The sequence below is a fragment of the Ahaetulla prasina genome, chromosome 10 (assembly GCF_028640845.1).
Source record: "Ahaetulla prasina isolate Xishuangbanna chromosome 10, ASM2864084v1, whole genome shotgun sequence".
Lineage (NCBI taxonomy): Eukaryota > Metazoa > Chordata > Lepidosauria > Squamata > Colubridae > Ahaetulla > Ahaetulla prasina.
This window is the reverse complement of record NC_080548.1, coordinates 30,059,545-30,083,164: the sequence shown is the minus strand read 5'-3', so window position 1 is coordinate 30,083,164 and position 23,620 is coordinate 30,059,545. Positions and strand designations below refer to the sequence as shown.

The following is a 23,620-nucleotide window of genomic DNA, read 5'->3' as shown; positions in this document are numbered from 1 at the left end:
CCTGAGGCGATTTGGAGTGCAGTATGGAAATACTGTTGGTCAGGTTCACTGAATTCTTTGTCTTGAGATATAAACGAACATGTGGGAAAGTTAGCTTGAATGCCCTGCCGTTTGTCAGCACCAGGAATGCACAGCCACTACAGATTTCTGAAAATACAGACTTTCCCCCCCCTATCAGCTGACTAGTAATCCTATAAGCACCTTAGTGTTGCCTTCTTTAACCTAGAGATAGCTAGGATCTAGGAGAGTTGGGTTGGGGAAGCAGGTGCAGAATATTCGCCTCCTCCTCCTCCTCCTCCTCCTCCTCCTCCTCTCCTTTCTAGGGCTGATAATGGTCCTCCTCTTCCCCCTCCCTTTCCCCTCTTTTTCCCTTTACTTCTCTCCTCCTCCTCCTCAGTCCTACCCCACCCATTTTTTCACTTCTATCACCAAGTATATCTAATGCTGGTAGGGATTGTTTGCAGTGCAAATCCTGAGCTTTCTGAACCAGACGCGGTAGATGAAGCTACTGTCATGGCTTTCGATGAAACCACATAACTCTGCGATTGTTGTACTCTGTGCACGTCAGTGGCGCCTGCCTTTGAAGAATCATGCGATAGATTAAGATCTAGGCTTATTGAAGTCAGTAGATGGCATTTGATCGGACCCTGTTGTAGTTTCTTTTATATGCATGTCTGGATGTTTGCACACAGACAATCTTCACTGTTCGGAGTTTATACGGCTGTCCTTATTTCATTAGCATGCCTTGAACTAACTTTCTTGAAGTAGCAGGAGTGCTGTGCGCCGGGGTCTCCAACTTTGGCAACTTTAAGACTTGTGGACGTCAACTCCCAGAATTCCCCAGCCAGCCATGCATGGGAATTCTGGGAGTTGAAGTCCACAAGTCTTAAAGCTGCCAAAATTGGAGACTCCTGCTGTACGCAATAGCATAGCTCAGGGGTCTCCAACCATGTCAACTTTAAGACTTGTGGACTTCAACTCCCAGAATCCTTCAGCTAGCAACTGGGAGTTGAAGTCCACAAATCTTAAAGTTGACATGGTTGGAGACCCCTGGCATAGCTGATACTTTCCAAGAGTTCAAATAATATGTAATATGAATCCCGCAGTATCTGTACTTTGGAGTTATAAATTGTTTATTATGGATAAATGTGCTGATTATAATATTTTGTTATGTAAAACCAATACCTGATTCGGAAACAATTAACACTATCCTGGGATCACTCTCTTTTAAGATCCAAATACCTTTTTTTTTTTAAATTGAAAAAGTTTTACAGCATTAAATTTTTCCCGTCCCCCCTCCCCCTCCTTCCCCCCACGACTTCCCGGAGCAAACACAAGGTATAGTTCAATAAACAATCATACATTAAAATTTTAAAATCTAACACAATTATAATCCTTCTCTCTCACATAACCTGACTTCTTCCATTAAAATCAAAAACAACGTCCTTCATTCAAAGGCAATCTGAAATTTCTTAATCTGATATCTATTTTGAATATAATCAGTCCAATTCTTCCATTCGTTTAGATATTTTTCTTGAGTACTGTCTTTCAAGAAGGCTGAGATTTTAGCCATCTCAGCCAAATTGGAAACTTTCAATAGCCATTCTTCTTTTTTCTTCCAATATTGTCCAATTAACAGTCTTGCTGCTGTTGTTAAGTTCAAAATCAATTTTGTCTCAATCACTGTACAGTCTGTTCTTATTCCCAAAAGGAAAAATTGTGGCAGGAACTTTATCTTCTTCTTCAAAACATTTTGCATAATCCACCAGATTCTTATCCAGAAAGACTTAATTTTCTTACAAGTCCACCATACATGAAAATATGTAGCATCATCAATATGTAGATCCAAATGCCTTCTTGATACCAATTTTGCACTGTAGCATGCCTGTCTTTAGCCTTTTCGTGGCATTTCAGAATATCTTCTGAAAGGAGATTTTGAGTATTGCAAGTTTTCCTGGGATGAACTATAGAAATGTATATATATTGTTAGACACTGTGAAAATGAGTATTGGTGTTTAAAAAGGAAGTTGGAGCTTGGGAGGTGGTATCTGATAAGCATTGCTGCAACTCATTTTATGTAATTACGTACAAATAAGTGGACAAATATATCCACACTTTCCTCCTCCTCTTTTCCTCACAACAACAACAACCCTGTGAGGAGGACTGGGCTGAGAGTGACTGGACCAAAGTTACCCAGTCAGATTTTGTGCCTAAGGCGGGACTAGAACTCACTGTCTCCTAGTGATTGACCCAAAGTCATCCAAGCAGCTTTCATGCCTAAGGCAAGACTAGAACTCATAATCCCCTAGCTTTCTAGGCTGATTCCTTTACCACTAGACCAAACTGGCTCTAACCAATTTTTTAGCCAATTTTAGACCAGATGAGCTCTTTAGTTGTCTCCGTTTAAGACAACCTGCCTTCCAATATTCCATATTTGAGAAATGGCAGATGTAATAATAATAATAATAATAATAATAATAATAATAATAATAATAATAATAATAATAATAATAATAATAATTATTATTATTATTATTATTATTATTATGTGTGTGTGTGTGTGTGTGTGTGTGTGTGTGTGTGAGGCGGCGTACAGTTTATTGATATCGCGGTACCCGGAGATGCCAGAGTCGAAGAAAAAGAACTGGGAAAAAATCACAAAATATCACGACCTGGCCATCAAAATTACACGGCTATGGATGAACCATGTAACAGTGATACCCATTGTCATCGGGGCACTTGATACCCTGTCCAAGAATTTCACAAAACACATCAAGAAATTGCAGCTTCCTGCAATAATACCAGCGGAACTGCAAAAAACTGTGCTACTCAGAACATCATATATTTTAAGAAGATACTTGGTTGATACCTAGGATGCTGGCAGCAACCTGTATCAGCCATTAGCACCAGTCAATCATATTTGTTACTCATTTTTAAATGTTCAGTTGACTGAGTTTCATGTTTAATGAATAAAAAAGATAATAATAGTGAAAGTTATAATAATGTTCAGTTGACTGAGTTTCATGTTTAAGGAATAAAGTATATAATAATGAACACCTGTGTTTTGGAAAAACAAAAACCCAGATCCCACAAACCGCACAAACCTCCATGAAATGAATTATATAACAAATCAACAACACTCCCCGAAAAATAGAGAATGGGAGCAGGGACAAAGCACTATCTCTCTTCCTATTTATAGAACAGTTATCTGTTCTCCCCAAAGGGATCCTTATTTAACACAGGAGACCAGCTCCAGGGCTGTTGATAAGCCTAAAATAACCGAGCAAGGAACATGTTTTGAACCGCCTCCTCTCCTGGAGGCAGAAGATAACCCTGGGATTCTCTGGCCAGGACTGTTTTAAAAAGTTGGAGTGTTACCTGCCGCGGAAGGGAATTGGTTTGGTGCCCAGATGATAATGAGGAGAGCCAGACTTAAAAAAAGCTACTGGAAGAGGTTTTGAACATGCTCAAAGAATAGTCTTAGAGATATCAGACGGCTGCGGCAACTAGAGCAGGGGTCTTGGCAACTTTAAGACTTGTGGACTTCAACTCCCAGAGAACTCTGGGAATCGAAGTCCACAAGTCTTAAAGGTTGTAGACCCTTGAACTAGAGAGACCCTTTGAGGATGAATCCCATGAGAGGAACTCCCCCCTTCCCAAATTTCCTTAGCTCTATTGCTGCTTGTTGGTTTTTTTCTTTTTTCCTTACCAAACACAGACTTTAAGCCCACCTGGGTAAGTTGGGAAAGTACATCTGCCTGGTTGTCTTGATTCCTTTTGCGAAGGGGTTCTTCCCATTTGCAGCCTCAGCCTAGGACAGCGGTCGGCAACCTGCGACTCTGGAGCCGCGTGTGGCTCTGGAGCCTCTGCTGCGGCTCCACTCAAAATTTGTGTGTCATAACCGCCGATGTGCGACACCCGCCGGCACGTGAGATTTATTGAGCTTTTTAACCTGCTGGTAGGCCAACCATGGATAAATCCAAGAAAAGTAAAGTTTCAGAAAAAAACAGAATGTTTAATTCAACTACATATGCTAGTTTTGTGGCCGCTCAAGAAATAGTCAGGCACGGGAAGGGTTTTGTGGCTCCTGGTGTTTTCTTTTCTGTGGGAAAACAGGTCCAAATGGCTCTCTGAGTGTTTAAGGTTGTAGATCCCTGGCCTAAGAAATCAAGTGCAGTCCTCCGAAAATGCAACATTGCGATTTGTGCGGTAGGTGCCCCGGATTCACAACCAGCCTTCCTGAGCTTCTCTGTTCCTCACCTATAATAGGATAATGGGATTGCCCTGACATGCTTTTAACATCCTCACTTCTCAACTTCTCCGCAGCCAGGAATTCTGGGAGTTGAAGTCCACCCCTTCCTTAAAGTCGCCAAAGTTGAGAAAAACCCTGATTTACAGTAGTGGCCAAAATTGTGGAAACCTTTTGGGTAAAGTGTTTTCTAAAACTAGCTAGTAACACCACATTTTGGGAGGGAATAATATCATAAAATTATACATCAATGGAAAGATAATTTAATCAAGAATGTAATGCAATAACTTCTATGAAGGATTTGCTGTTAGAATCGCAGTTACAGTATAAAAGAGAAAAGTGAAACACGTAGAAAAAACGAGATATACAAAAATGATCACCATGTCAGTTAATAGTTGGGTATCCTTTAGCACGAATGACGGCCTTACAGTGTCTTCCCACGGAGCGAACCAAGTCTTTTAGTTCTGCAACTGTTATAATGTGAAACTAAGATTGAATATAATTCCTTCTATTAGCTGGGTCGCTTCTGACTAACCAGTTTCTTTAGTCGGTTGCATAGATCTTCCATTGGGTTAAGCTCTGGGCTAGTCCCAGGCCATTCCAGCAGTGGAATAGGATTCTCTTGAAACTCCCCCCAAAAAAGTGGTGTGATTAGCCATCAACCCTCAAAAATACACTTCCCCCAAAAGGTTTCCGCAGTTTTGGCCACGACTGTACCTACAATACAGGGAACAGCAAGCTTATCTTCACAATGTTATTGTGATCTTGGGGGGGGGGGGAAATAGCAGGATTTCAGATCCTGCCTCTTTTTCCCCTGAGAAATTACAAAAGAAAGGAGCAGATAGATGCCAGGTGGAAAGCTGGACCCAGAGGCTGGTGTGTGTGTGTCTGTGTGTTTTGCAAACTACCTTACAGAAGTAGAGCTGCCACCATCTTGCAAAGTTAGCCTGGGAGTAAAGCAAACTCGCTTTTGTGCCTGAGATAAGGGGAGAGAGAGAGAGAGAAATTCCTTCTTTCCCTGCCACACCCTTTGTTGATTCAGTGCAAAGGGAGGGGTTGAATGCTGGACGTTCCTGGCACACGATGCAAATGGTGGCTGACAAGAGGAGTCAAACGCTTTCCTTCTTAGGTCTTTTGCTGGCCTGTCCAGAAACTCATGAGTCAGAGTCATTCACTCTCTTGCCAGGCAGCAGTCTGGGCTCCGGACCGGCTGCATCGGCCACAGGCGGACAAGACACCGGGGGGGGGGGTGTCTCTCATCGGGCGCGATGGCTCAGTGGTTAAAGAGACACCGAGCTTATCAGCTTTCCAGGGTTCGAGACCCGAGCCCTGTGCGACGGGGTGAGCTCCCGTTACAGGTGGACCTGAACTTAACAACCGCAAAAGAGCCTCGAATTTTTGTTGTGAGACATTTGTTAAACGTCTTGTTAAAATTTTAAAAGTTAAAATTATGCTTCGTTTTACAACCTTCCCTCCTCGTCAAGTGAATCCCTGCAGTTCTTCAATTCATGACACTGTTGTTAAGTCAGTCTGGCTCCCCCATTGACTTTGCTCGTCAGGAGGTCGCAAAAAGGAGATGACACAACCCCCGGGACATTGCAAAATGCGAGTCAGTTGTTAAGCCTCCCCAGTGTAAACCACGTGACCCTGAGGGGAATGTTGGCAACCGTCCTAAGTGTGAAAAAAGCGGCCCCTTTTTCCAGTGCTGCTGTAAATTCGGTCACTAAATGAACGGTTGTAAGTTGAGGCTTATAATGTCCTTGTGCCTCTTTTTCTCCACGCCTGTCAAGAGCTGCTGGCAAAAATAGTTCCCCATGCTGAAGGCTCAGCCTCTTGTATTAGTGTTGTGTTGTTTTCTGCCACGTTTGACTTAAATTGATACTGGGTGTACGTGGTGAGTTGATAGAGGAGGCGGCTATCGTGTGTCAGCCGCTGTATTAAATCTGGACTTTGCTACCGTGGTTGCAAGGCATAAACAGCGCCCACACTCCGCTCCTCCGTCTAATGTTAGCCGTGGTGACGAAGCAGGGTTCAGTTTTTAAACCATTGGTTCAACAGCAGCGATTTAACTGGATGTGGGGCTTTCTGGTTATTTGCCTTTGCAACCTGAAGAAAACAGCAGGAGACGGCCAGGTTTACATAATGCATTAATTTATCGCGGTTTCTTTGAAATCAGGTATACGGGATTGTCGTGACTTGCAAACCCATAGTTTATGGTTTAGCACAATATCCGAAGTTACCTTCAGTATGCGAAGCTAAGTGGCAAACTGTGGTTAGGCACAGAGGTCTAGCTCTGATGTTCCAGCCCAGCTTTGGTCCTCCGTGGCTATGATAATCTGTTTTTCTCCAACACGCAGGCTCAGGGTCAAGGAATTGGTTTAATAAAAAAATGGAGAATTGTGGTTCCGTTGGCAGGGCCATCATTTGAGAATAGCCATGAAATTGGATTTTCGGATAGAGCTACAAAGAGCTTTTTATGGACTCTGAAACGGAAGCCACTTTTGACTGATAATAAGTGTCTAAAGCAGGTATTGTCAAACGTGGCTTTCTTTTTTTCTTTTTTTAATTACGGTATTTTCTTGTTGGAGTGTCATACAGCTGAGAGAGAGAAAAGGAAAGAAGGAGAAAGAGAAAAGAAAGAGTGAGAAAGGGAGGGAAGAAAGAGAGAGAAAGGGAAGGAAGAAAGAGAGTAAGAGAAAGGGAGGTAGGAAAGAAAAAGAGAGGAGAAAGAGAGAGAGAAAGGAAGAGAAGGAAGGAAGGAAGGAAAGAAAGAAGGAAGGAAGGAAGGAAGGAAGGAAGGAAGGAAGGAAGGAAGGAAGGAAGGAAGGAAGGAAGGAAGGATGGATTTAGCCCACCTTCAACCAGATCACAATAGACCAGTGATTTTCAACCTTGCAGCTTTAAGACCTGTGGACCTCAACTCCCAGAATTCCTCAGCCAGCTAGGAATGCGGGCTAGGGAATTCTGGGAGTTGAAGTCCACAGGTCTTAAAAGTTGCCATGGTTGAGAAACACCTACCGTAGACTAGGAGCTGGGATCATCCCAGGAATGAACCCTAGAATCAATCCTAGAAGCCTCTTTGGTCTTTGAGCAAGGCAGGGTCTTGGAGAGTGGCCAAGTGGACAGAAGCTCAGTCCCTGCAGTTCTTCTCACCTGCAAAACGAGAGGCCTGAGCGGTCGGGGGCAAAATAGCCGCTTCATATGCAGATTCTCCTGGTCTTTTGTCCTTCTTCCTTGCACCGGAGGCCGCAGTTGGTTTTAAAAAGCAGGCAGAGCAGGAGCCGGCCCCTTTCATTCGAGAATCCAAAGTTGGGTTCCGTTGCCAACTAAGTTAGCATTTCTGGAGAAGAAAGAGCAGGGTTATTTTGGAAGCCACAACTTTGCTCTTCCACACTCCGTTATTTAAGGCTGCTTCTGCCGGGTAATTGTGCACTGTCTGTGTACAATGTTGTGGCTTGGTTCACCCTTGGCTGGGGCTGAAGGGTTGTTTCCCCCCCCCCCACCCCGCCTTTGCAAAAAAACCCGCAGCTGAGTCATGTCTGCTCATGACAATTCATGTTTTTCCTGGGAAGCCTTATGTAAGCAAACAGTTCCCAACATGCTCAACTCAGAGAACCTGTGGAGCCTGTGGGCTTGGCCGATACTTTTGAGGTTTTCAGCAGGTGTCTGTCTGTCTTTACATGCATGCGTAGTGTGAGAGTGTGTAGTTTAAAAAGATTGCTGCAACCCTTTTGGGTCTCAAAGGGGACCCAATAAACCGTAACTTGTCCATTGCTTCCATAAATTGCAATTGCATATTGCAACGGAGAGACAGGTTCAGATTCCCCAAATTGAGGAAATGAGATTATTTTATTTTATATCTGTTTTATCCTGCCTTTATTATTTATATAAATAACTCAATTTGGAAGACATACTTAATACTCCTTCCTCCTCCTATTTTCCTACAACAACAGCCATGTCAGGTTGGTTGAGCTGGGAAAGAATGATTGGCCCAAAATCACTGCCTAAGGCGAGACTAGAACTCACCGTCTCCTGGTGATTGGCCCAAAATCACCCAGCCAGCTTTCATGTCTAAGGTGGGACTAGAACTCACCATCTCCTGGTTTTCTAGCCTTGTGCCTTAACCACTAAACCAAACTGGCTCTCTATAGTTGCCTCAAGGGCCTGGGAATGTTAGGATTGCACTAGATCAGGGGTCTGCAAACATGGCTCTTTTAAGACCTGTGGACTTCAACTCCCAGAGTTCCTCAGCCAGCAAAGCAAGCAAAGCTGACTAAGGAACTCTGGGAGTTGAAGTCCACAAGTCTTAAAAGAGCCAAGTTTGCATACCCCTGTCTTAGACTAACCATCCAAGCAGGCGAATTTTGATCACATGACCAGGAGGAATGCTGCTGTGCCCATGTGAAAAGTATTACTGGTGACTTTGAACGGTCACTAAATGAGCTATAGTTACTTGACTAGTACCTATATATATATTTATAGTAATTATTGTTTGTCTTATTTGCCAGATCTATACCATAAGCTAAGAATTGCACTGGGAAGGATACAAGCCATCCTCTTTTCTTCAGCCACCGGGGCCCTGCAGAATATCCTGCTATTTAAAATGTTGACCCTGTTTTCATTTTGCAGGGATATTTTGGCCCCTCAGAGAGTCAATATAGATGCTTGGGGTCTTCCAAAGGTTCCCCAAATTACCGTGTTTCCCCGAAAATAAGACCCTGTCTTATATTTTTTTTGAACCCCAAAATAAGTGCTTGGCATTTTGGGGGAGGTCTTACTATTTTGGAGCGTGTGGAGCAAGATGGGGCTACTCTTGCCGTCTTACCTGATTTCCAGCTCTGCGTTTAAATATTTTCGAGGAGGGCTTATTTTAGCTCATGCGCTCAAAAGCCCTATTGGGCTTATTATCAGGGGATGTCTTATTTTGGGGGAAACAGGGTATCCTTGGCCCTATCACTTCTAGGGACCGTCCCTTAGGTCCCATGTAAAGCCAGCCGTGTCATCCAGACTGACAGTTTTTGCCTACTTTTGTAAGAAACCATCATTTACAAACCATTGTAGCTCGTTTTAAATAAGGCAAGATCATAAGCCACGATTTACCCAATTACTGTGTCAGGATTCCCACAACTAGGGTTGGAACAAGTAGCAGTGACAACCGTCTACATATTATATATATATTATCTCTCTTGGTCCAGGAGAAAGGTTAGATTATACACATGTAAACCAAAGTACATAACAGTAATTAAAAAAAAAAAAACTTCCTGGTACATTGCAAGGGAATTTCTTGGGCAAAGCTGGTATGAGTAAACAGGAGAAAATTCTCTTTTCCACTAAGAAAGTTTTAGAGAAACCAACATCTGTGCATTATTATTATTTTTGCGTAAATTTAAGCCGCTGGTTTTTAAAAGCATGCCGTGTTCTTCATTTAATTGTAGGTGCGTTCCATGTCAGTAAGGCTGTAAGAAAGGTATGTTTAAAGACTGCAGTATTTTCAGAATTTAATGAGGGTGATTAAAACCTTGCTTTTAGCGTGTAATTCCCAAGAGCCTAAAAATACAAAGCCGCAGGGAGAGCCGAAAGACTGGCAAGTCCTCGGCTTACAACAGTAGAGATCCGTTGCTAACCAAGACAGTTGTTAAGTGCCAGATTTTACAATCTCTTTTTTAATTATTATTTTTTTGCCGTGGTTGTTAAGGAAATCACTGCAGTTGTTAAGGAAATCACTTGTTGGAAGCCAGCCGAGAAGGTCACAAATTATAGCAATCACGTCTCACAAACACGCACATGTGCAAGTGCAATTGTTTCAAAGACCTGCTGGTTTATCAAGCATTTGAATTGTGATCACGTAACTGTGGAAATTCTGATCAGCGAAACACCTGAAAATACAGTATATCTTCCTGCTTCAGTGGATAGCCTCACTTAAACCCAAGTTTTTCCCTCCCCCGGGGCCAAATACTTTAAGCCCTGATTCTCTCTTTCCATCCCCCCCTCCCCCAAAATCAGTCCTACCCGAGTGGCTCTGTATCAACTGGAAAAGTCCTTTCGGTCTCTGAATCTGCATTCATTTGCTGTTCCCACATTGTTAATTTGGAAAACACCATTTGCAAATTCAGCAGTATGCTGCAAAGGTTCCCAGTCAATGGTTTGGGTTTTTTTGGGGGGGGGGGCGGGGTTTTGTAGCAGAAGGGCCTCTCAGGCTTGAAGTAACATCCTAGGCCGGGGTCTCCAACCTTGGCAACTTTAAGACTTGTGGACTTCAAGTCCCAAAATTTCTCAGCCAGCAAGCTGAGGAATTCTGGGAGTTGAAGTCCAATGGCTGAAGAATTCTGGAAGTTGATGCCTACAAGTCTTAAAGTTGCCAAGGTTGGAGACCCCTGGCCTAGGATGTACCTTGGAGGAAGGACCAGCTGTGGGACGTGCCATTGCATTTTCTGAAACACAGTTTCTTCCTTCTAGAATGGGGGGGTCTCGCCAGAGTTGTCCCAAAGGTGTTTTTTCAAGAGGCAACTGGACTTTCTGGATAAGAGAGTGAACTCTTAAAAATCACCTTTGGGACAACCATGACCTGGATGACTAAGAATCTCCATAGACATCTCCAAACTCAGCAACTTTTAAGATTTGTGAACTTCCAACTCCCAGAATTCCCCAGCCAGCATGGCTGGCTGGGGAATTCTAGGAGTTGAAGTCCACACATCTTAAATGTGGCCAAGGTTGAGAAGCAATGCTGGCTGAGGAATTCTGGGAGTTGAAGTCCACCCCTTTAGGAGAAGCTTCAAATTCATCGAAGCAAAAATAATGACCTGCAAAGCCAGCAGTTTGCAGATGCTTGCCCCCAAAGACAAGATTTTGCGTTTTTTAAAAAAATAGTGCTATAAAAAAAAAGATTTCTTTCCTCCTGTACTCGAATTCCTGGCTTGCAAATAAACAACCTTAAAACCAAAACGTGCAGCAGCCACATCTTTGGGAAGATGTCTGGCCAGTGTGAATGGTGGAGTTACCCTTTTCTGAACCAAGAATAGAATAGATTTTTTTTTATTTATTTACATTTATATCCCGCCCTTCTCCGAAGACTCAGGGTGGCTTACAGTGTGTAAGGCAATAGTCTCATTCTATTTGTATATTTACAAAGTCAACTTATTGCCCCCCCAACAATCTGGGTCCTCATTTTACCTACCTTATAAAGGATGGAAGGCTGAGTCAACCTTGGGCCTGGTGGGATTCGAGCCTGCAGTAATTGCAGGCTGCTGTGTTTTAATAACAGGCTATCTTACAGCCTGAGCCACCACGGCCCTAGAATAGAATAGAATAGAATTTTTATTGGCCAAGTGTGATTGGACACACAAGGAATTTGTCTTGGTGCATATACTCTCAGTGTACATAAAAGAAAAGATACCTTCATCAAGGTACAACATTTACAACACAATTGATGGTCAGTATATCAATATAAATCATAAGGATTGCCAGCAACAAAGTTACAGTCATACAGTCATAAGTGGAAAGAGATTAGTGATGGGAACTATGAGAAGATTAATAGTAGTGCAGATTTAGAAAATAGTTTGACAGTGTTGAGGGAATTATTTGTTTAGCAGAGTGATGGCCTTCAGGAAAAACTGTTCTTGTGTCTAGTTGTTCTGTTGTGCAGTGCTTTATAGTGTCGTTTTGAGGGTAGGGGTTGAAACAGTTTATGTCCAGGTTGTGAGGGATCTGTAAATATTTTCACGGTCCTCTTCTTGAGTCGTGCAGTATACAGGTCCTCAATGGAAGGCAGGTTGGTAGCAATTGTTTTTTCTGCAGTTCTAATGATCCTCTGAAGTCTGTGTCTTTCTTGTTGGGTTGCAGAACCGAACCAGACAGTTATAGAGGTGCAAATGACAGACTCAATAATTCCTCTCTGCTTCAGTAATCAAGATTAGATTCTAACTTTGTAATTAGATCCCTTACCTACCCAGGCCTGACCCCATCATTTTATGAGTCAGGGCGGTCTCTTTGGCCGTTCCTGGAGCTGTTCAGGTTGGCTTGTCTATTTTCTTCGGGTAAATATTTGTGCTTAATGGCTCTTATCGCTTTACATGCTGGTGCCAGGCTTCCCAGTTAATCACAAACTACAGGGCTGCATAATCTTGCAGAAAACAAGCTGGAGGGGAGCTTTGAAGGAATGCCAGGCTCTCCCTCCTTAATAAGTAACAGCCCAAAGAGGGGTTCCTCTTGGGGGGCGGGAGGAAGACACCAGAGATAATGAGGGAAGGAGAGAGGGAGGGAGGGGTAGAGAGTGGGTGAGGGAATCTCTTGAAGGTATTGTGAGCACCATATTCACAACAAGAACAAATTTGGTCTGGTGGTTAAAGTGCTGACCTAGAAACCAGGAGACTATAAGTTCTAGTTCTACCTTAGGCATGAAAGCCGGCTGGGTAACTTTGGGCCAATCACCAGGAGACGGTGAGTTCTAGTCCCTCCTTAGGCATGAAAGTCGGCTGGGTAACTTTGGGCCAATCACCAGGAGATGGTGAGTTCTAGTCCCGCCTTAGGCATGAAAGTCAGCTGGGTAACTTTGGGCCAATCACCAGGAGACGGTGAGTTCTAGTCCCGCCTTAGGCATGAAAGCCGGCTGGGTAACTTTGGGCCAATCACCAGGAGACGGTGAGTTCTAGTCCCGCCTTGGGCATGAAAGTTGGCTGGATAACTTTGGGCCAATCACCAGGAGACTGTGAGTTCTAGTCCCGCCTTAGGCATGAAAGCCGGCTGGGTGACTTTGGGCCAATCACTTTTTCTCAGCCCAACCCACTTCACAGGGTGGTTAATTGTGGGGAAAATAGGAAGGAAGGAGTTTATGTATGTTCACCTCCTTGACTTGCTGGATTAAAAATGTAAATAAATGTATAAGCAAGGATCTACTCCCTTCCCCCCCCCCCAAAAAAAAAACAACGAAAAAATCTGGGTTCTTCCCAGCACCCTTTTGGCTTCTCCTCTCCAGATTGTGTCTCCTTTAGAGCTTTTTGAGATCCTGAGGCTCTGGCAACGCTAGAGGACTTTCCGTTATCGGTGGCGTCTCTCCATCCCTCTCTTTCTCACTTTCTTTCCAGCCCAGAATGTGACCGTGGAAGAAGTTCTCACCGCCTACAAGCAAGCCTGTCAAAAGTTAAATTGCAAACAGCTACCCAAACTACTGAAGCAGGTCCAGGTACGTGGTTGTTCTTAAAGTTATCCCTGCCGTGATTGATTAGATTTGGCTGGAGGAGGAGGTGGAAGAAGAAGCGGAGGTGTTTATCTATTCTTGGGGTTTATTTTTGGCAGATACAGCAAACCATTTTATATTGAGGCTGCCTACGTAGGGGCTGTTCATACAGGGAGTCCTTGACTTAAAACCACAATCGAGCTTAACATTTCCGTTGCTAAGCGAGACCGCCGTTAAGCGAAACACTGCCGTTACTAAGTAACGGGGTTGTTAAGTGGCTTTCCCGTTGGCGTGGCTTGTCAGAAGGTCACCAAAAGGCGATCATAGGACCCCGGGGACACTGCTAACTGTTGTAACTGTGAGTCAGTTGCCACGTTTTGGCCACGTGACCCTGGGGGAAATGCTGCAGTGGCCTTGTAACTTTGAACGGGTCACGAAACGGTTGTAAGTCAAGGACTACCTACCTCCACAGCCTGTCCAGTCTTTTCAAGCAAAGATCTTTTTTTCCCAGTCCTTCCTAGAGAGGCTGAGGGTTGAGGGTTGAAGCCAAATCTATTCACAGAGTAGGGGTGAAATCCAGCAGGTTCTGACAGGTTCTGGAGAACCGGTAGCGGAAATTTTGAGCAGTTCGGAGAACCAGCAAATACCACCTCTGGCTGGCCCCAGAGTGGGTAGGGAATGGGGATTTTGCAGTATCCTTCCCCCAGGAGTGGGGTGGGCATGGAGCTTTTGCAGTATCCTTCCCCTGCCATGCCCACTAAGCAACGCCACGCCCACAGAACTGGTAGTAAAAAAATTTGGATTTTATCTCTGTCACAGAGGCTTTCAAAATAAAAATCTATCATCCACTAAGGGAAGAGGGAGAAAGGAAAACAAAGAACTTGCAAAATTCTCTTTAAACGCCATAGGCTCCAGCTTGAGAACCATGGCCAGGAAGAAAATAATCAGCTCTGTGTTGCAATCCGAGAGCAGAAACAAACTGACTTGACTTCCGAAGAGAGTCTGAGTCGGATTTGGCGTTTTTATTATTTTCTTTTATTATTATTATTTTTTTAATGACATTTATATGCTGCCTATCTTGCTACCCAAAATTAGAAGACGCCGCCAAGAGCCCTGGCACCCATTTCTGTTCTCCCCCCTCCTTCCCCCCCCCCCCCCCGCTTCTCTCCAGCTCTGATCCTTGATGTGCCTTCTTGGCATAAATAATAATTTGCCCGCTATTCTGTTCGCAGGAATTTAAAGATCTAACCCCTCGGATAGATTGCCTGGATCTAAAAGGTATGTCTTCCAAGCGTTTTGTCGATTTGCCAACGTGCCTTAAAGGCGGCCATCTTTCTTCTTGTTTGAGGAAAATTGGTTCCATTTATTTGCATTTGAAGCCGCCCCTGTTTTTCAGAGGTGGTGTCGTGTCCCACTCCTCCGCTGACGGCCGGGTCAGGGAAATCCGAATCAGGCTTGCCTCTGCAGCTCTGCCCAAAGTCCTAGCAAAGTCCTCAGAGCAGGCAGGAGACCAGAAAGTGACTTCAGCAAGATAAGTTCGACTTTGCCTGACTCAGAGACTGCCAGAAAGCAGATCCTTTATATAGGCCATGGGGTGTGGCTCCATGACTCAGCACTCATTAAGGCCTGCCCCTCCCTTCCTTCTGTTGCCTCCGCCTATCCAGTCTTCTGATGCGAGGGTCACTCCAATCAGCTGTTGGAAGTAAATTTTCCTCAGGCTCACATGCTGTGGAGGAGGGGGAGGGGTCTAGCTGCTCCGTTTGCCTGGGCATGGAGCCAGGGCTGGGGCCGGGGGATGCTCCCTCCTCTGCAGCCTGCTTGGGCATGGAGCCAGGGCTGGGACCGGGAGGTGCCCCCTCCTCTTCAGCTTGTCTGGGCATGGAGCCAGGACTGGGGCCAGGAGGCATACATTCCTCCGTGTTCGGGAGCAGATAAGCAGACCCCGGCTGCGGTGAGAGCGGGCAAGACACAACAGGTGGTAGAATGGATGTCACAGAGCCTGGGGCCATTTTGCCAAGTGCCAGGTGCGAATTTAGTCATGATCTTTTGCCGGGCAAGCGTGTGACATCCGATGTTTGAAAACCGGCTCAGGTTTTTCAGCAGCTTGCCACCAAATCATCTTTTTTGCATTCATCTTTCTTCTCCACTTGTAGATTTACAAAGTTAAGTCAAGTCTGTTGAGGGGGGTGGGAGAAAAGAGAAATAAATTACTACCTGCACCAAAGAGTGTATCCAGATGGACAGGTTGCTGATGAAAATCCACATCCTCTTTTCCACAAGAATTGCACACGGCTCTCTTTGGATTTACCTGCAGTGAACCTTCCTTCCCCACCCCCACCTTCCTTGTTCCCTCACCTGGTCTTCTATTTCATAACTAAGCAGCCCCTTTATAAAGCAGTCGGCAAACGTTGTGTTTACATGGCCGTGACGAGTTGTTTAACCGGAAGACGTTTTTTTATGTGCAGTGGGGATAAATAGAAGCTTCATTTTCAAAATGAAAGGCCTGTTCCCAGAGAGAGGGAGGGAAGGAGGGAGAGAGAGAGAGAGAGAAAGAGAGAGACTGGGCTGATGGCAGGGCTCCAGGTGTGCGAGGGTGCCGACGTCATCCGAATGGAAAATGAATGGGTCACACTCGATAGCCGAGAGAAGAAAGAGCCAGACGTGGCCGCGTAGCAGAAATAACAGCCTCCTCTCTGACCATCCGTTCTGACCTCTGCCACAGGGCTGAAGATTGTGAATGGGTTGGTGAGGACCCAGATTGTTGGGGGGCAAGAGGCTGACTTTGTAAACCGCTTGGAGAGGGCAGTAAAGTACTATGAAGTGGTATATAAGTCTTAAGTGCTATTGCTATCTTGAGGCAGCCTTGCCTTGGCAGCTTATACCAAATTTCTAGGGCGGGGAGAAGTGTAGTTCAGGGATCTCCAACCTTGGCAACTTTAAGACTTGTGGACTTCAACTCCCAGAATTCCTCAGCCAGCTTTGCTGGCTGAGGAATTCTAGGAGTTGAAGTCCACAAGTCTTAAAGTTGCTAAGGTTGGAGACCCCTGGTTTAGTGCATTGGCTCCCATGATTGTATAAAATTTCTTCCCCCCCCCTTTAATTCTTTGCGACTGGCTCATCATAATCCCCTCTCTCCCATTTTAAATCCTTAACACACATTTTTGTTTCTCTTCTTGTACAGGTGAAAAATTAGACTACAAGGCTTGTGAAGCCCTGGAAGAGATTTTTAAGCGCCTCCAATTTAAAATTGTCGATTTGGAGCAAACCAGTCTCGATGAAGATGTATGTAACCTACAAAGAATTTTTATTTTATTTTTTTTAACATTTCTCTCTTCTCTCTCCTTGGGGAGCTGAATTCTGTACCTTTTTTCCCCTCCCCGTTCCAAACCAACCATCTCGGGAATTGAAAAGGTGTGCTTTTTGTCTTGAGGACCGCAGTCTTGCATAGACTCCAAGGAAGCCCTTATTAAACCAAGTTGGGCTAGCTGTAAAAAAAGTGCCCATTGCTTTTGGCCATTACAAATCCATATCCAATTTGAATTGACTACTCTGGAAAAAGATGTCTGCGGAGATTCTCAAGTCATCCAGGTCATGGTTATCCCAAAGGTTCTTTTTTCAAGAGGCAACTGGACTTTCTTGGTTTTTTTTCCCTTGAAGATGTTTCGCTTTTCATCCAGGAAGCTTCTTCGGTTCTTGCATGAGAAACGAAACGTCTTCAAGGGAAACAAAAAACAAATAACAAAAACAAAGAATGTCCGGAAAGATGCATCTTGCTTTTAAACTGCAGGGAAAGGTTTCATAGGAACCTTTTCTTCGTAAATGGAAATGAATTAAACAAATTTTTGTTAATTCTGCAGCCCCTGTGGCTGGGAGGCAAGATGGTTGCTCGGGATACCACACTCTTCTCTTAGGCCTGGAAGCCATCTTTTGCCTTGGGCCTTGAGCCCTGCCACATTTACTGCTTTGGGGAAACTGGGATGGGGGTTTGTATGGATCCAGGGTGATACGTATTCATAATAACATTCCTTTCTCAGAGAGTCAAGGACATCTTGCCCTGCCCAGGGAGGGGCGTGCCTGGGAGGCCTCTCCAGTTGGGACAGTGCATTGATTGGATCATGTGATGGAAATGTGGGTGCCGGGCAGCGGCTTGGACTTTCCTTTGGGTGGGGAAAGCTTTCAGATTCGGGTTTCCCCCAGATGTGCCAATATGACATAAAATGGAACTTCGAGGAACTTCAAGCCTCAGAGTTTTCCTTCGTTGGAGGTGTTACTTGGAACCCTGACACTGCTCATTGTCGTGTCCTCCTCCCCCTCCGACGACCGGGTCTACGAAATCCGTATCAAACGTGGCAACGAAGCCTCTGCAGCTTGCCAAATTCCTTCGAGGTTTATCAGGGCAGGCAGGAGTCCAAGTTGTGACTTCAGCGATAGAGTCCGATAGCAGCAAACTAGATGAGACTTTGCTTGACTCAAGGTTGGAATGCCACAAGCAGGTCCTTTATATAGGCTGTGGGGTGTGGCTCCATGACTCAGCATTTATCCAGGCCTGCCCCTCCCTTCCTTCTGCTGGCGTCGCCTCTCAGATCTCCGGAAGCGAGGATCCTCCCACTTTGAATTGTCTTCTGTTGTTTGGGAAAGGGAGGGGTCAGAAGGAGTGGGCCCGAGCAATTCCAATCCGTGGCTGGCATCCTCTGACGGCTGAGCCAAAGGAACACACGCCGTATGAGTGAGGTTTATCGGGATTGTTTGGAGGCATGACAGGCCGTTCATCTTCATTATCAGACTCGGAGTGGAGTCTGATTACAGGCCCAGTTGGAGACGGGAGGGACCCGGCTGAGGAGAGGAGGGAGGACGAGGCACAACACTCACGCTGTTTTTCTCCCCCCCCCCCAACTTTCTCGTTTTCTAGGGTGCCTCAGCACTGTTTGACATGATTGAATACTACGAGTCCGCCACGCACCTCAACATCTCCTTTAACAAACACATCGGCACCCGGGGTTGGCAGGCCGCTGCCCACATGATGAGGAAGGTTTGTCCTGACGTTCTGCTTTTCAAGTTGGATTTTTGAAAACCTTGCAGTTGTGGGCAGCCCTGAGGAAGGACAATGGAAGGTGGAATGGAAATTACAGGCAGTCCTTGACTCATGACCACAGTTCAGCCCCAAATTTCTTAAGTTGCTAAGGGAAACATTTGTCAAGTGAGCTTTGCCCCATTTTACGACCTTCCATGCCACGGCGTTGGTTGTTAAGTGGACCGCTGCAGCTGTTTAAGTTAGTAACACCGTGGTGAAGTGAATCTGGCTTCCCCCATTGACTTTGCTTGTCAGAAGGTCGCAAAAGAATAGAATAGAATAGAATAGAATAGAATAGAATAGAATAGAATAGAATAGAATAGAATAGAATATTCTTATTTATAGACCGCCCTTCTCCCGAAGGACTCAGGCCGGTGTACAGCCAGGAATAAAATACAGAAAGAAAACAACAGTACAAAACTAAAAACAACCCTTAAAAAACCTATTCGATATGGCTACTTATAGATAAAATATTACCCTCTAAAACTTACAAAAAATTTAAAACCCATAAAATCAATTTGATAATTTAAAATTTAAGCGAGAAAGGGGATTCCCACGACCCCCGGGACAGTGCAAGCGTCATAAATATGAATCGGTTGCCAAGCGTCTGAATTTTGATCATGTGACTCTGTGGGAGGCTGCAACGGTCGATACTGAAAAATGATCCTAAGTCACTTTTTTCCCAATTCTGTTGTAACTTTGAACGTTCACTAAATCAGGGGTCTCCAACCTGGGCAACTTTAAGCCTGGCGGACTTCAACTCCCAGAACCCCCCCCAGCCAGCAAAGCTGGCTGGGAGGGATTCTGGGAGTTGAAGTCCCCCAGGCTTAAAGTTGCCCAGGTTGGAGACCCCTGCACTAAATGAAACTGTTGTAAATCGAGGACTACCTGTATTGGAAATGCCCTTCGTATCTTTTCTCCTGAATGGGAGGCAGAATCTAGGGGTGGATTTGACGTCTTTTTCTGTCCCTGGTTTTGCGGATGAGGAGGAGAAGTGGCAGAGCTGGGTGGCGGAATTAAAAGAGGGATCAGCCTAGAAGCCCACTGTAGTCGCAAACAAACTGAAGTCCTTGATTTCCGTTGACCCATATCGTAACTCCAAGCAGGTGCTAACCTTTGGTTGAGAAGATTTCCTGGGCACAGGCATGAACAACAATAAGATCAGTTTATTTGGACCTTCGCATGGACCTAGTCATTTGGGCTTGACACTTGACTGTTTTCTTTCTCCCCACACCCCCCAGACAAACTGCCTCCAGTACGTGGACGCCCGCAACACGCCTCTCCTGGATCATTCGGCCCCGTTTGTGGCCCGCGCCTTGCGCATCAGCAACAGCCTGGTTGTCTTGCACCTGGAGAATGCCAGCCTTTCCGGTCGTCCCCTCATGTTACTGGGTGAATTAGTAGCTCGAGCTGTTCTTTCGTTCACATTTTGCACCCCTTTTATCGCCAGCCCCCACCCTGCGTCGAGGCTTCTTCCCAATCCCCTGATGGGAGATCACCGTGCTTCTTTGCGAGCAAATTAACATTTCAGGCACGGAGGGCATCGTCGTCACGGGAAAAGCAAATGTCAGGCATGAGGGGCCCTTGGTGCTCTCAGAGCTTGGTGGTTTTCTTGCAGACCTTTCATGACCCAATGTCGTGTCCCACTCCTCCTCCGACGGCCGGGTCTGGGAAGTCTGTATCCAGCGTGGCCACGAAGCCTCTGCAGCTTTGCCAAAGTCCTGTCAGAGTTCTCAGGGCAGGCAGGAATCCAAGGTGTGACTTCAGCAACCAGATGAGACTTTGCCTGACTCAAGGAATGCCAAAAAGCAGATCCTTTATATAGGCCATAGGGTGTGGCTCCATGACTCAGCACTTATCAAAGCCTGCCCCTCCCTTTCTTTTGCTGACGTCGCCTCTCCATTCTCCGGAAGTGGGGATCAGCCCACCTTTCGTCTTCCTGCTCAGCTGCCGGCAATTCTAGCTCGTGGCTGGCTTCATGCTCACACGCTGTAGGAGGGAGGTTTGTTTGCTCAGTCTGTCCGGGCATGGTGCCAGGGCTGGGGGCTGGAGGCATGCCAGGCCATTCTTCTTCACTATCAGTCTCTGGCTGAGATAGCAGGAGATGGGAGGGGCCCAGCTGCGGAGAGGACGGGCGAGGCACAACACCCAACTAGGGTCTAGCATCATCAGTACTAGAAGATGCAGGGTTTGCTCTCTCTAAACTCTGTAAATAGAGCGTGGATGATGTTACCTATCTGGGTCACGAAACACCTGCAAGAAAATCAAGCTCAGAAAGCAACAAGGACCCAACAGTTCTCCTCCTCCTCTTCCTCCCCTTATAGCACTGATGATGTTCCCTAGTTGGGTCATGAAATGTCTGCAAGAAAACCACCAAGCTCAAGAGAGCACCAAGAGCCCCACAGTCGTCCTCCTCCTCCTCCCTTTCTCCTTCTCTTCCATTCCACAAGCCCCACTCTCCTGTAGCACCCTGAGCTACAAATATTTTCCTTTCAATGTCAGGCAGTATTGCAAAAAGAGCAGACAAGCCAAGTGAAGTGCTTCTCCCCTCACCTCTTCCCCGCATTCTCTATCATTTCATTTGTTATTTTGAATTCCCCCCCCCCACCCTCCCCTGGGGAAGTGGGCCTCTCTCAGCCGATTCCACATGATATTTTTCTCTTCTAAGGCTGCTTCTAGGGTTTAGGAGAGACAATGGACCTTCTTGCAAACAAAGATGATCCTGCAGCTTTAATAATGTATTGGAACCAGCCTGGAGGACTTTAACATGCAAACCTGTAGCAATAATAAATGAAGTTTGAAAGACGATCCTCTTTGCTCATGGCAGCGATAGCCAGCATTGGTTGACTTGGTTGTTTTTTCCATTCCAAAGCACCTGTTAAGGGGGCAGGAGGAGGAGGAGGAGAAAGAAAGCTATATGGCCCAGCTAGGAATGTGCTTTCCCCCCCTTCTCTATGACTCCTTTAATGAACAGTTTATGAATTCCCACCCTTATTAGATTGGGGAGGCAATGGTTGCAGGAATTGGATATGGCTAGTCTGGTGAAAAGAAGGACTATGAATGACATGATAGCAGTGATCCAGTTTTGAGGGGCTGCCACAAAGAAGATTTGGGGGGTCAGCCTATTTCCCAAAGCACCTGAAAGCAGGACAAGAAGCAATGGATGGAATCTAATCAAGGAGAGAAGCAACCTAGCACTAAGGAGTAATTTTCTGAAAGTAAGAAGAATTAATGCCTTCTAGTCCAGCTCTTTGCTCAAGCAGGAGACCCTCTACCATTCCAGACAAATGGCTGTCCAGTCTCTTCTTAAAAAGCCTCAAAAGCGATGGAGCACCCACTACCTCTGAAGGCAAGCCGTTTCCCTGATTCTAACTATCAGGAAATTTCTCCTGACTTCCAGGTTGCTTCTCTCCTTGCTTAGTTTCCATTCCATCATTTCTTGTCTTGCCTTCTGGAGCTTTGATGAATAGCTTGACCCCCAAATCTTCTTTGTGGCAGCCCCTCAGATATTGGAACATTGCTACCATGTCACCCCTAGTCCTTCTTTTTCACTAAACTAGACAATTCCAGCAACCGTTCTTCATATGTTTCACCCACCAGTCCCCCTAATCGTCTTTGTTGCTCTTCTCTGCGCTCTTTCTAGAGTTTCCACATTTTTTTTTTTTTAACCTCGTGGTGACCAAAACTGGCTGCAGTATTTCCAAGTGTAGTCTTTCCAAGGCCTGATAAAGTGGTATTCACACTTCGCGTGAAGCATCCACTTGATCACCATGCAAAACGAAATCTTAAATAGGCCTCCAGCTTAATCCACAGGGCTTTTTTTTTTTCCTCCGCTTAAAAAGTGTTAGGTAGAAGAAAATGGAATAGAAAGGCCTCTTAACGCAGCTTGAATGCTGGACGTCCCTGCGGGAAAGAATGACACAGCTTGTGCCGTGATAAAAATCCCAACTCTTCACTTGAATGTTGGGATTGGACTCACACCCTGACATCACGGTAGCCAATTCTCATTTTTGCACCAATGTGGCTTGCTGCCAGTACTTGCAGCCACAGGGGGACTGGAAGTTTTGTGCCCAGGTTCTTGCTTGCTCACTGGTTTATTTCTCTATCCTTAGCGACGGCTCTGAAAATGAACATGAACCTGCGGGAACTTTACCTGGCTGATAATAAACTGAACAGCCTCCAAGACTCAGCTCAGCTGGGCAATCTCTTGAAGTTCAACTGTTACATACAGATCCTGGACCTCAGGAATAACCACGTCCTGGACTCAGGTAGGGCAGCTCCTGCCTCAAGCACCCTCAGGGAGGGGAGGGGAAAGGAAAGGAAAGGAAAGGAAAGGAAAGGAAAGGAAAGGAAAGGAAAGGAAGAAAAAGGAAAGGGAGAAGAAGGAAAGGAAAAGAAGTCAGGGAAGAGAAGGAAAGGAAGAAGGAAAGGAATGGGAAGGCAAAGCAAAGAGTGTGGAGACGGGAAGGAGGAAAGGAAGGTAGGAGACAGGAGGAAGGAGAAAAGGGGGAAGGAAGGAAGGAAGGAATAAAATACATTTTATTGCAATCAATTCATGAAACATTCTACTTTTGAATCGGTCCAGCTTCCAAGGAGACAAATTCTTCAGATTTGGGAGAATAAGGCTGTTAATTGATAATTGATTTTTAAATACCTTAAGATCTTAAAAGTTTGTAATTTCTTTGTGGAAGAACTAATAAAAAGCGTAAGATATATCTAATCCAAGAAGCTCATTTTTCAGCATTTCCTCTTTTCAAACAATCCTACCCGAGGACTAAATAAAATTATTGAAAGCAGATGCAGAAATCTCAGACAGCTGTAACCCCAAGAGGAAGTTAATCTAAAGTTTCCAGAAAGAACAAACGGATGTATTTATTCCCTTAAGCTAAATACAGAACATGCGGAACTTCTGTGTTACCATGTGTTATTAAAAAACAACAACAACAACCCAAAAACAAATGAAGAAAACTTCCCTTTTTAAAAACTTTGTTTTGCACTTCCCAGGATTGGCCTATATCTGTGAAGGGCTGAAAGAGCAGCGGAAAGGCCTGGTCACCCTCGTGCTGTGGAATAACCAGCTGACTCACACTGGCATGGCCTATATGGGGATGACATTGGTGAGTCCAAA

At 45.2% G+C, this 23,620-nt stretch overlaps 2 protein-coding genes across 5 annotated transcripts in view; both read left to right on the top strand.

The window, feature by feature from the left end:
- The window catches only part of PPP1R37 (protein phosphatase 1 regulatory subunit 37), a 76,984-nt gene that overhangs the window by 4,637 nt on the left and 48,727 nt on the right, over positions 1-23,620 (top strand). For all 4 annotated transcript variants that reach the window (XM_058195550.1, XM_058195551.1, XM_058195549.1 and 1 more), the window contains exons 2-8: positions 13,330-13,427; positions 14,654-14,699; positions 16,603-16,703; positions 18,331-18,450; positions 19,734-19,884; positions 22,605-22,760; positions 23,497-23,609. In XM_058195550.1, the coding sequence (XP_058051533.1) occupies positions 13,330-13,427; positions 14,654-14,699; positions 16,603-16,703; positions 18,331-18,450; positions 19,734-19,884; positions 22,605-22,760; positions 23,497-23,609 (785 nt within the window). The remainder of the gene's footprint in view (positions 1-13,329; positions 13,428-14,653; positions 14,700-16,602; positions 16,704-18,330; positions 18,451-19,733; positions 19,885-22,604; positions 22,761-23,496; positions 23,610-23,620) is intronic.
- The window catches only part of RELB (RELB proto-oncogene, NF-kB subunit), a 139,169-nt gene that overhangs the window by 83,199 nt on the left and 32,350 nt on the right, over positions 1-23,620 (top strand). The gene's annotated exons all lie outside the window — the stretch shown is intronic.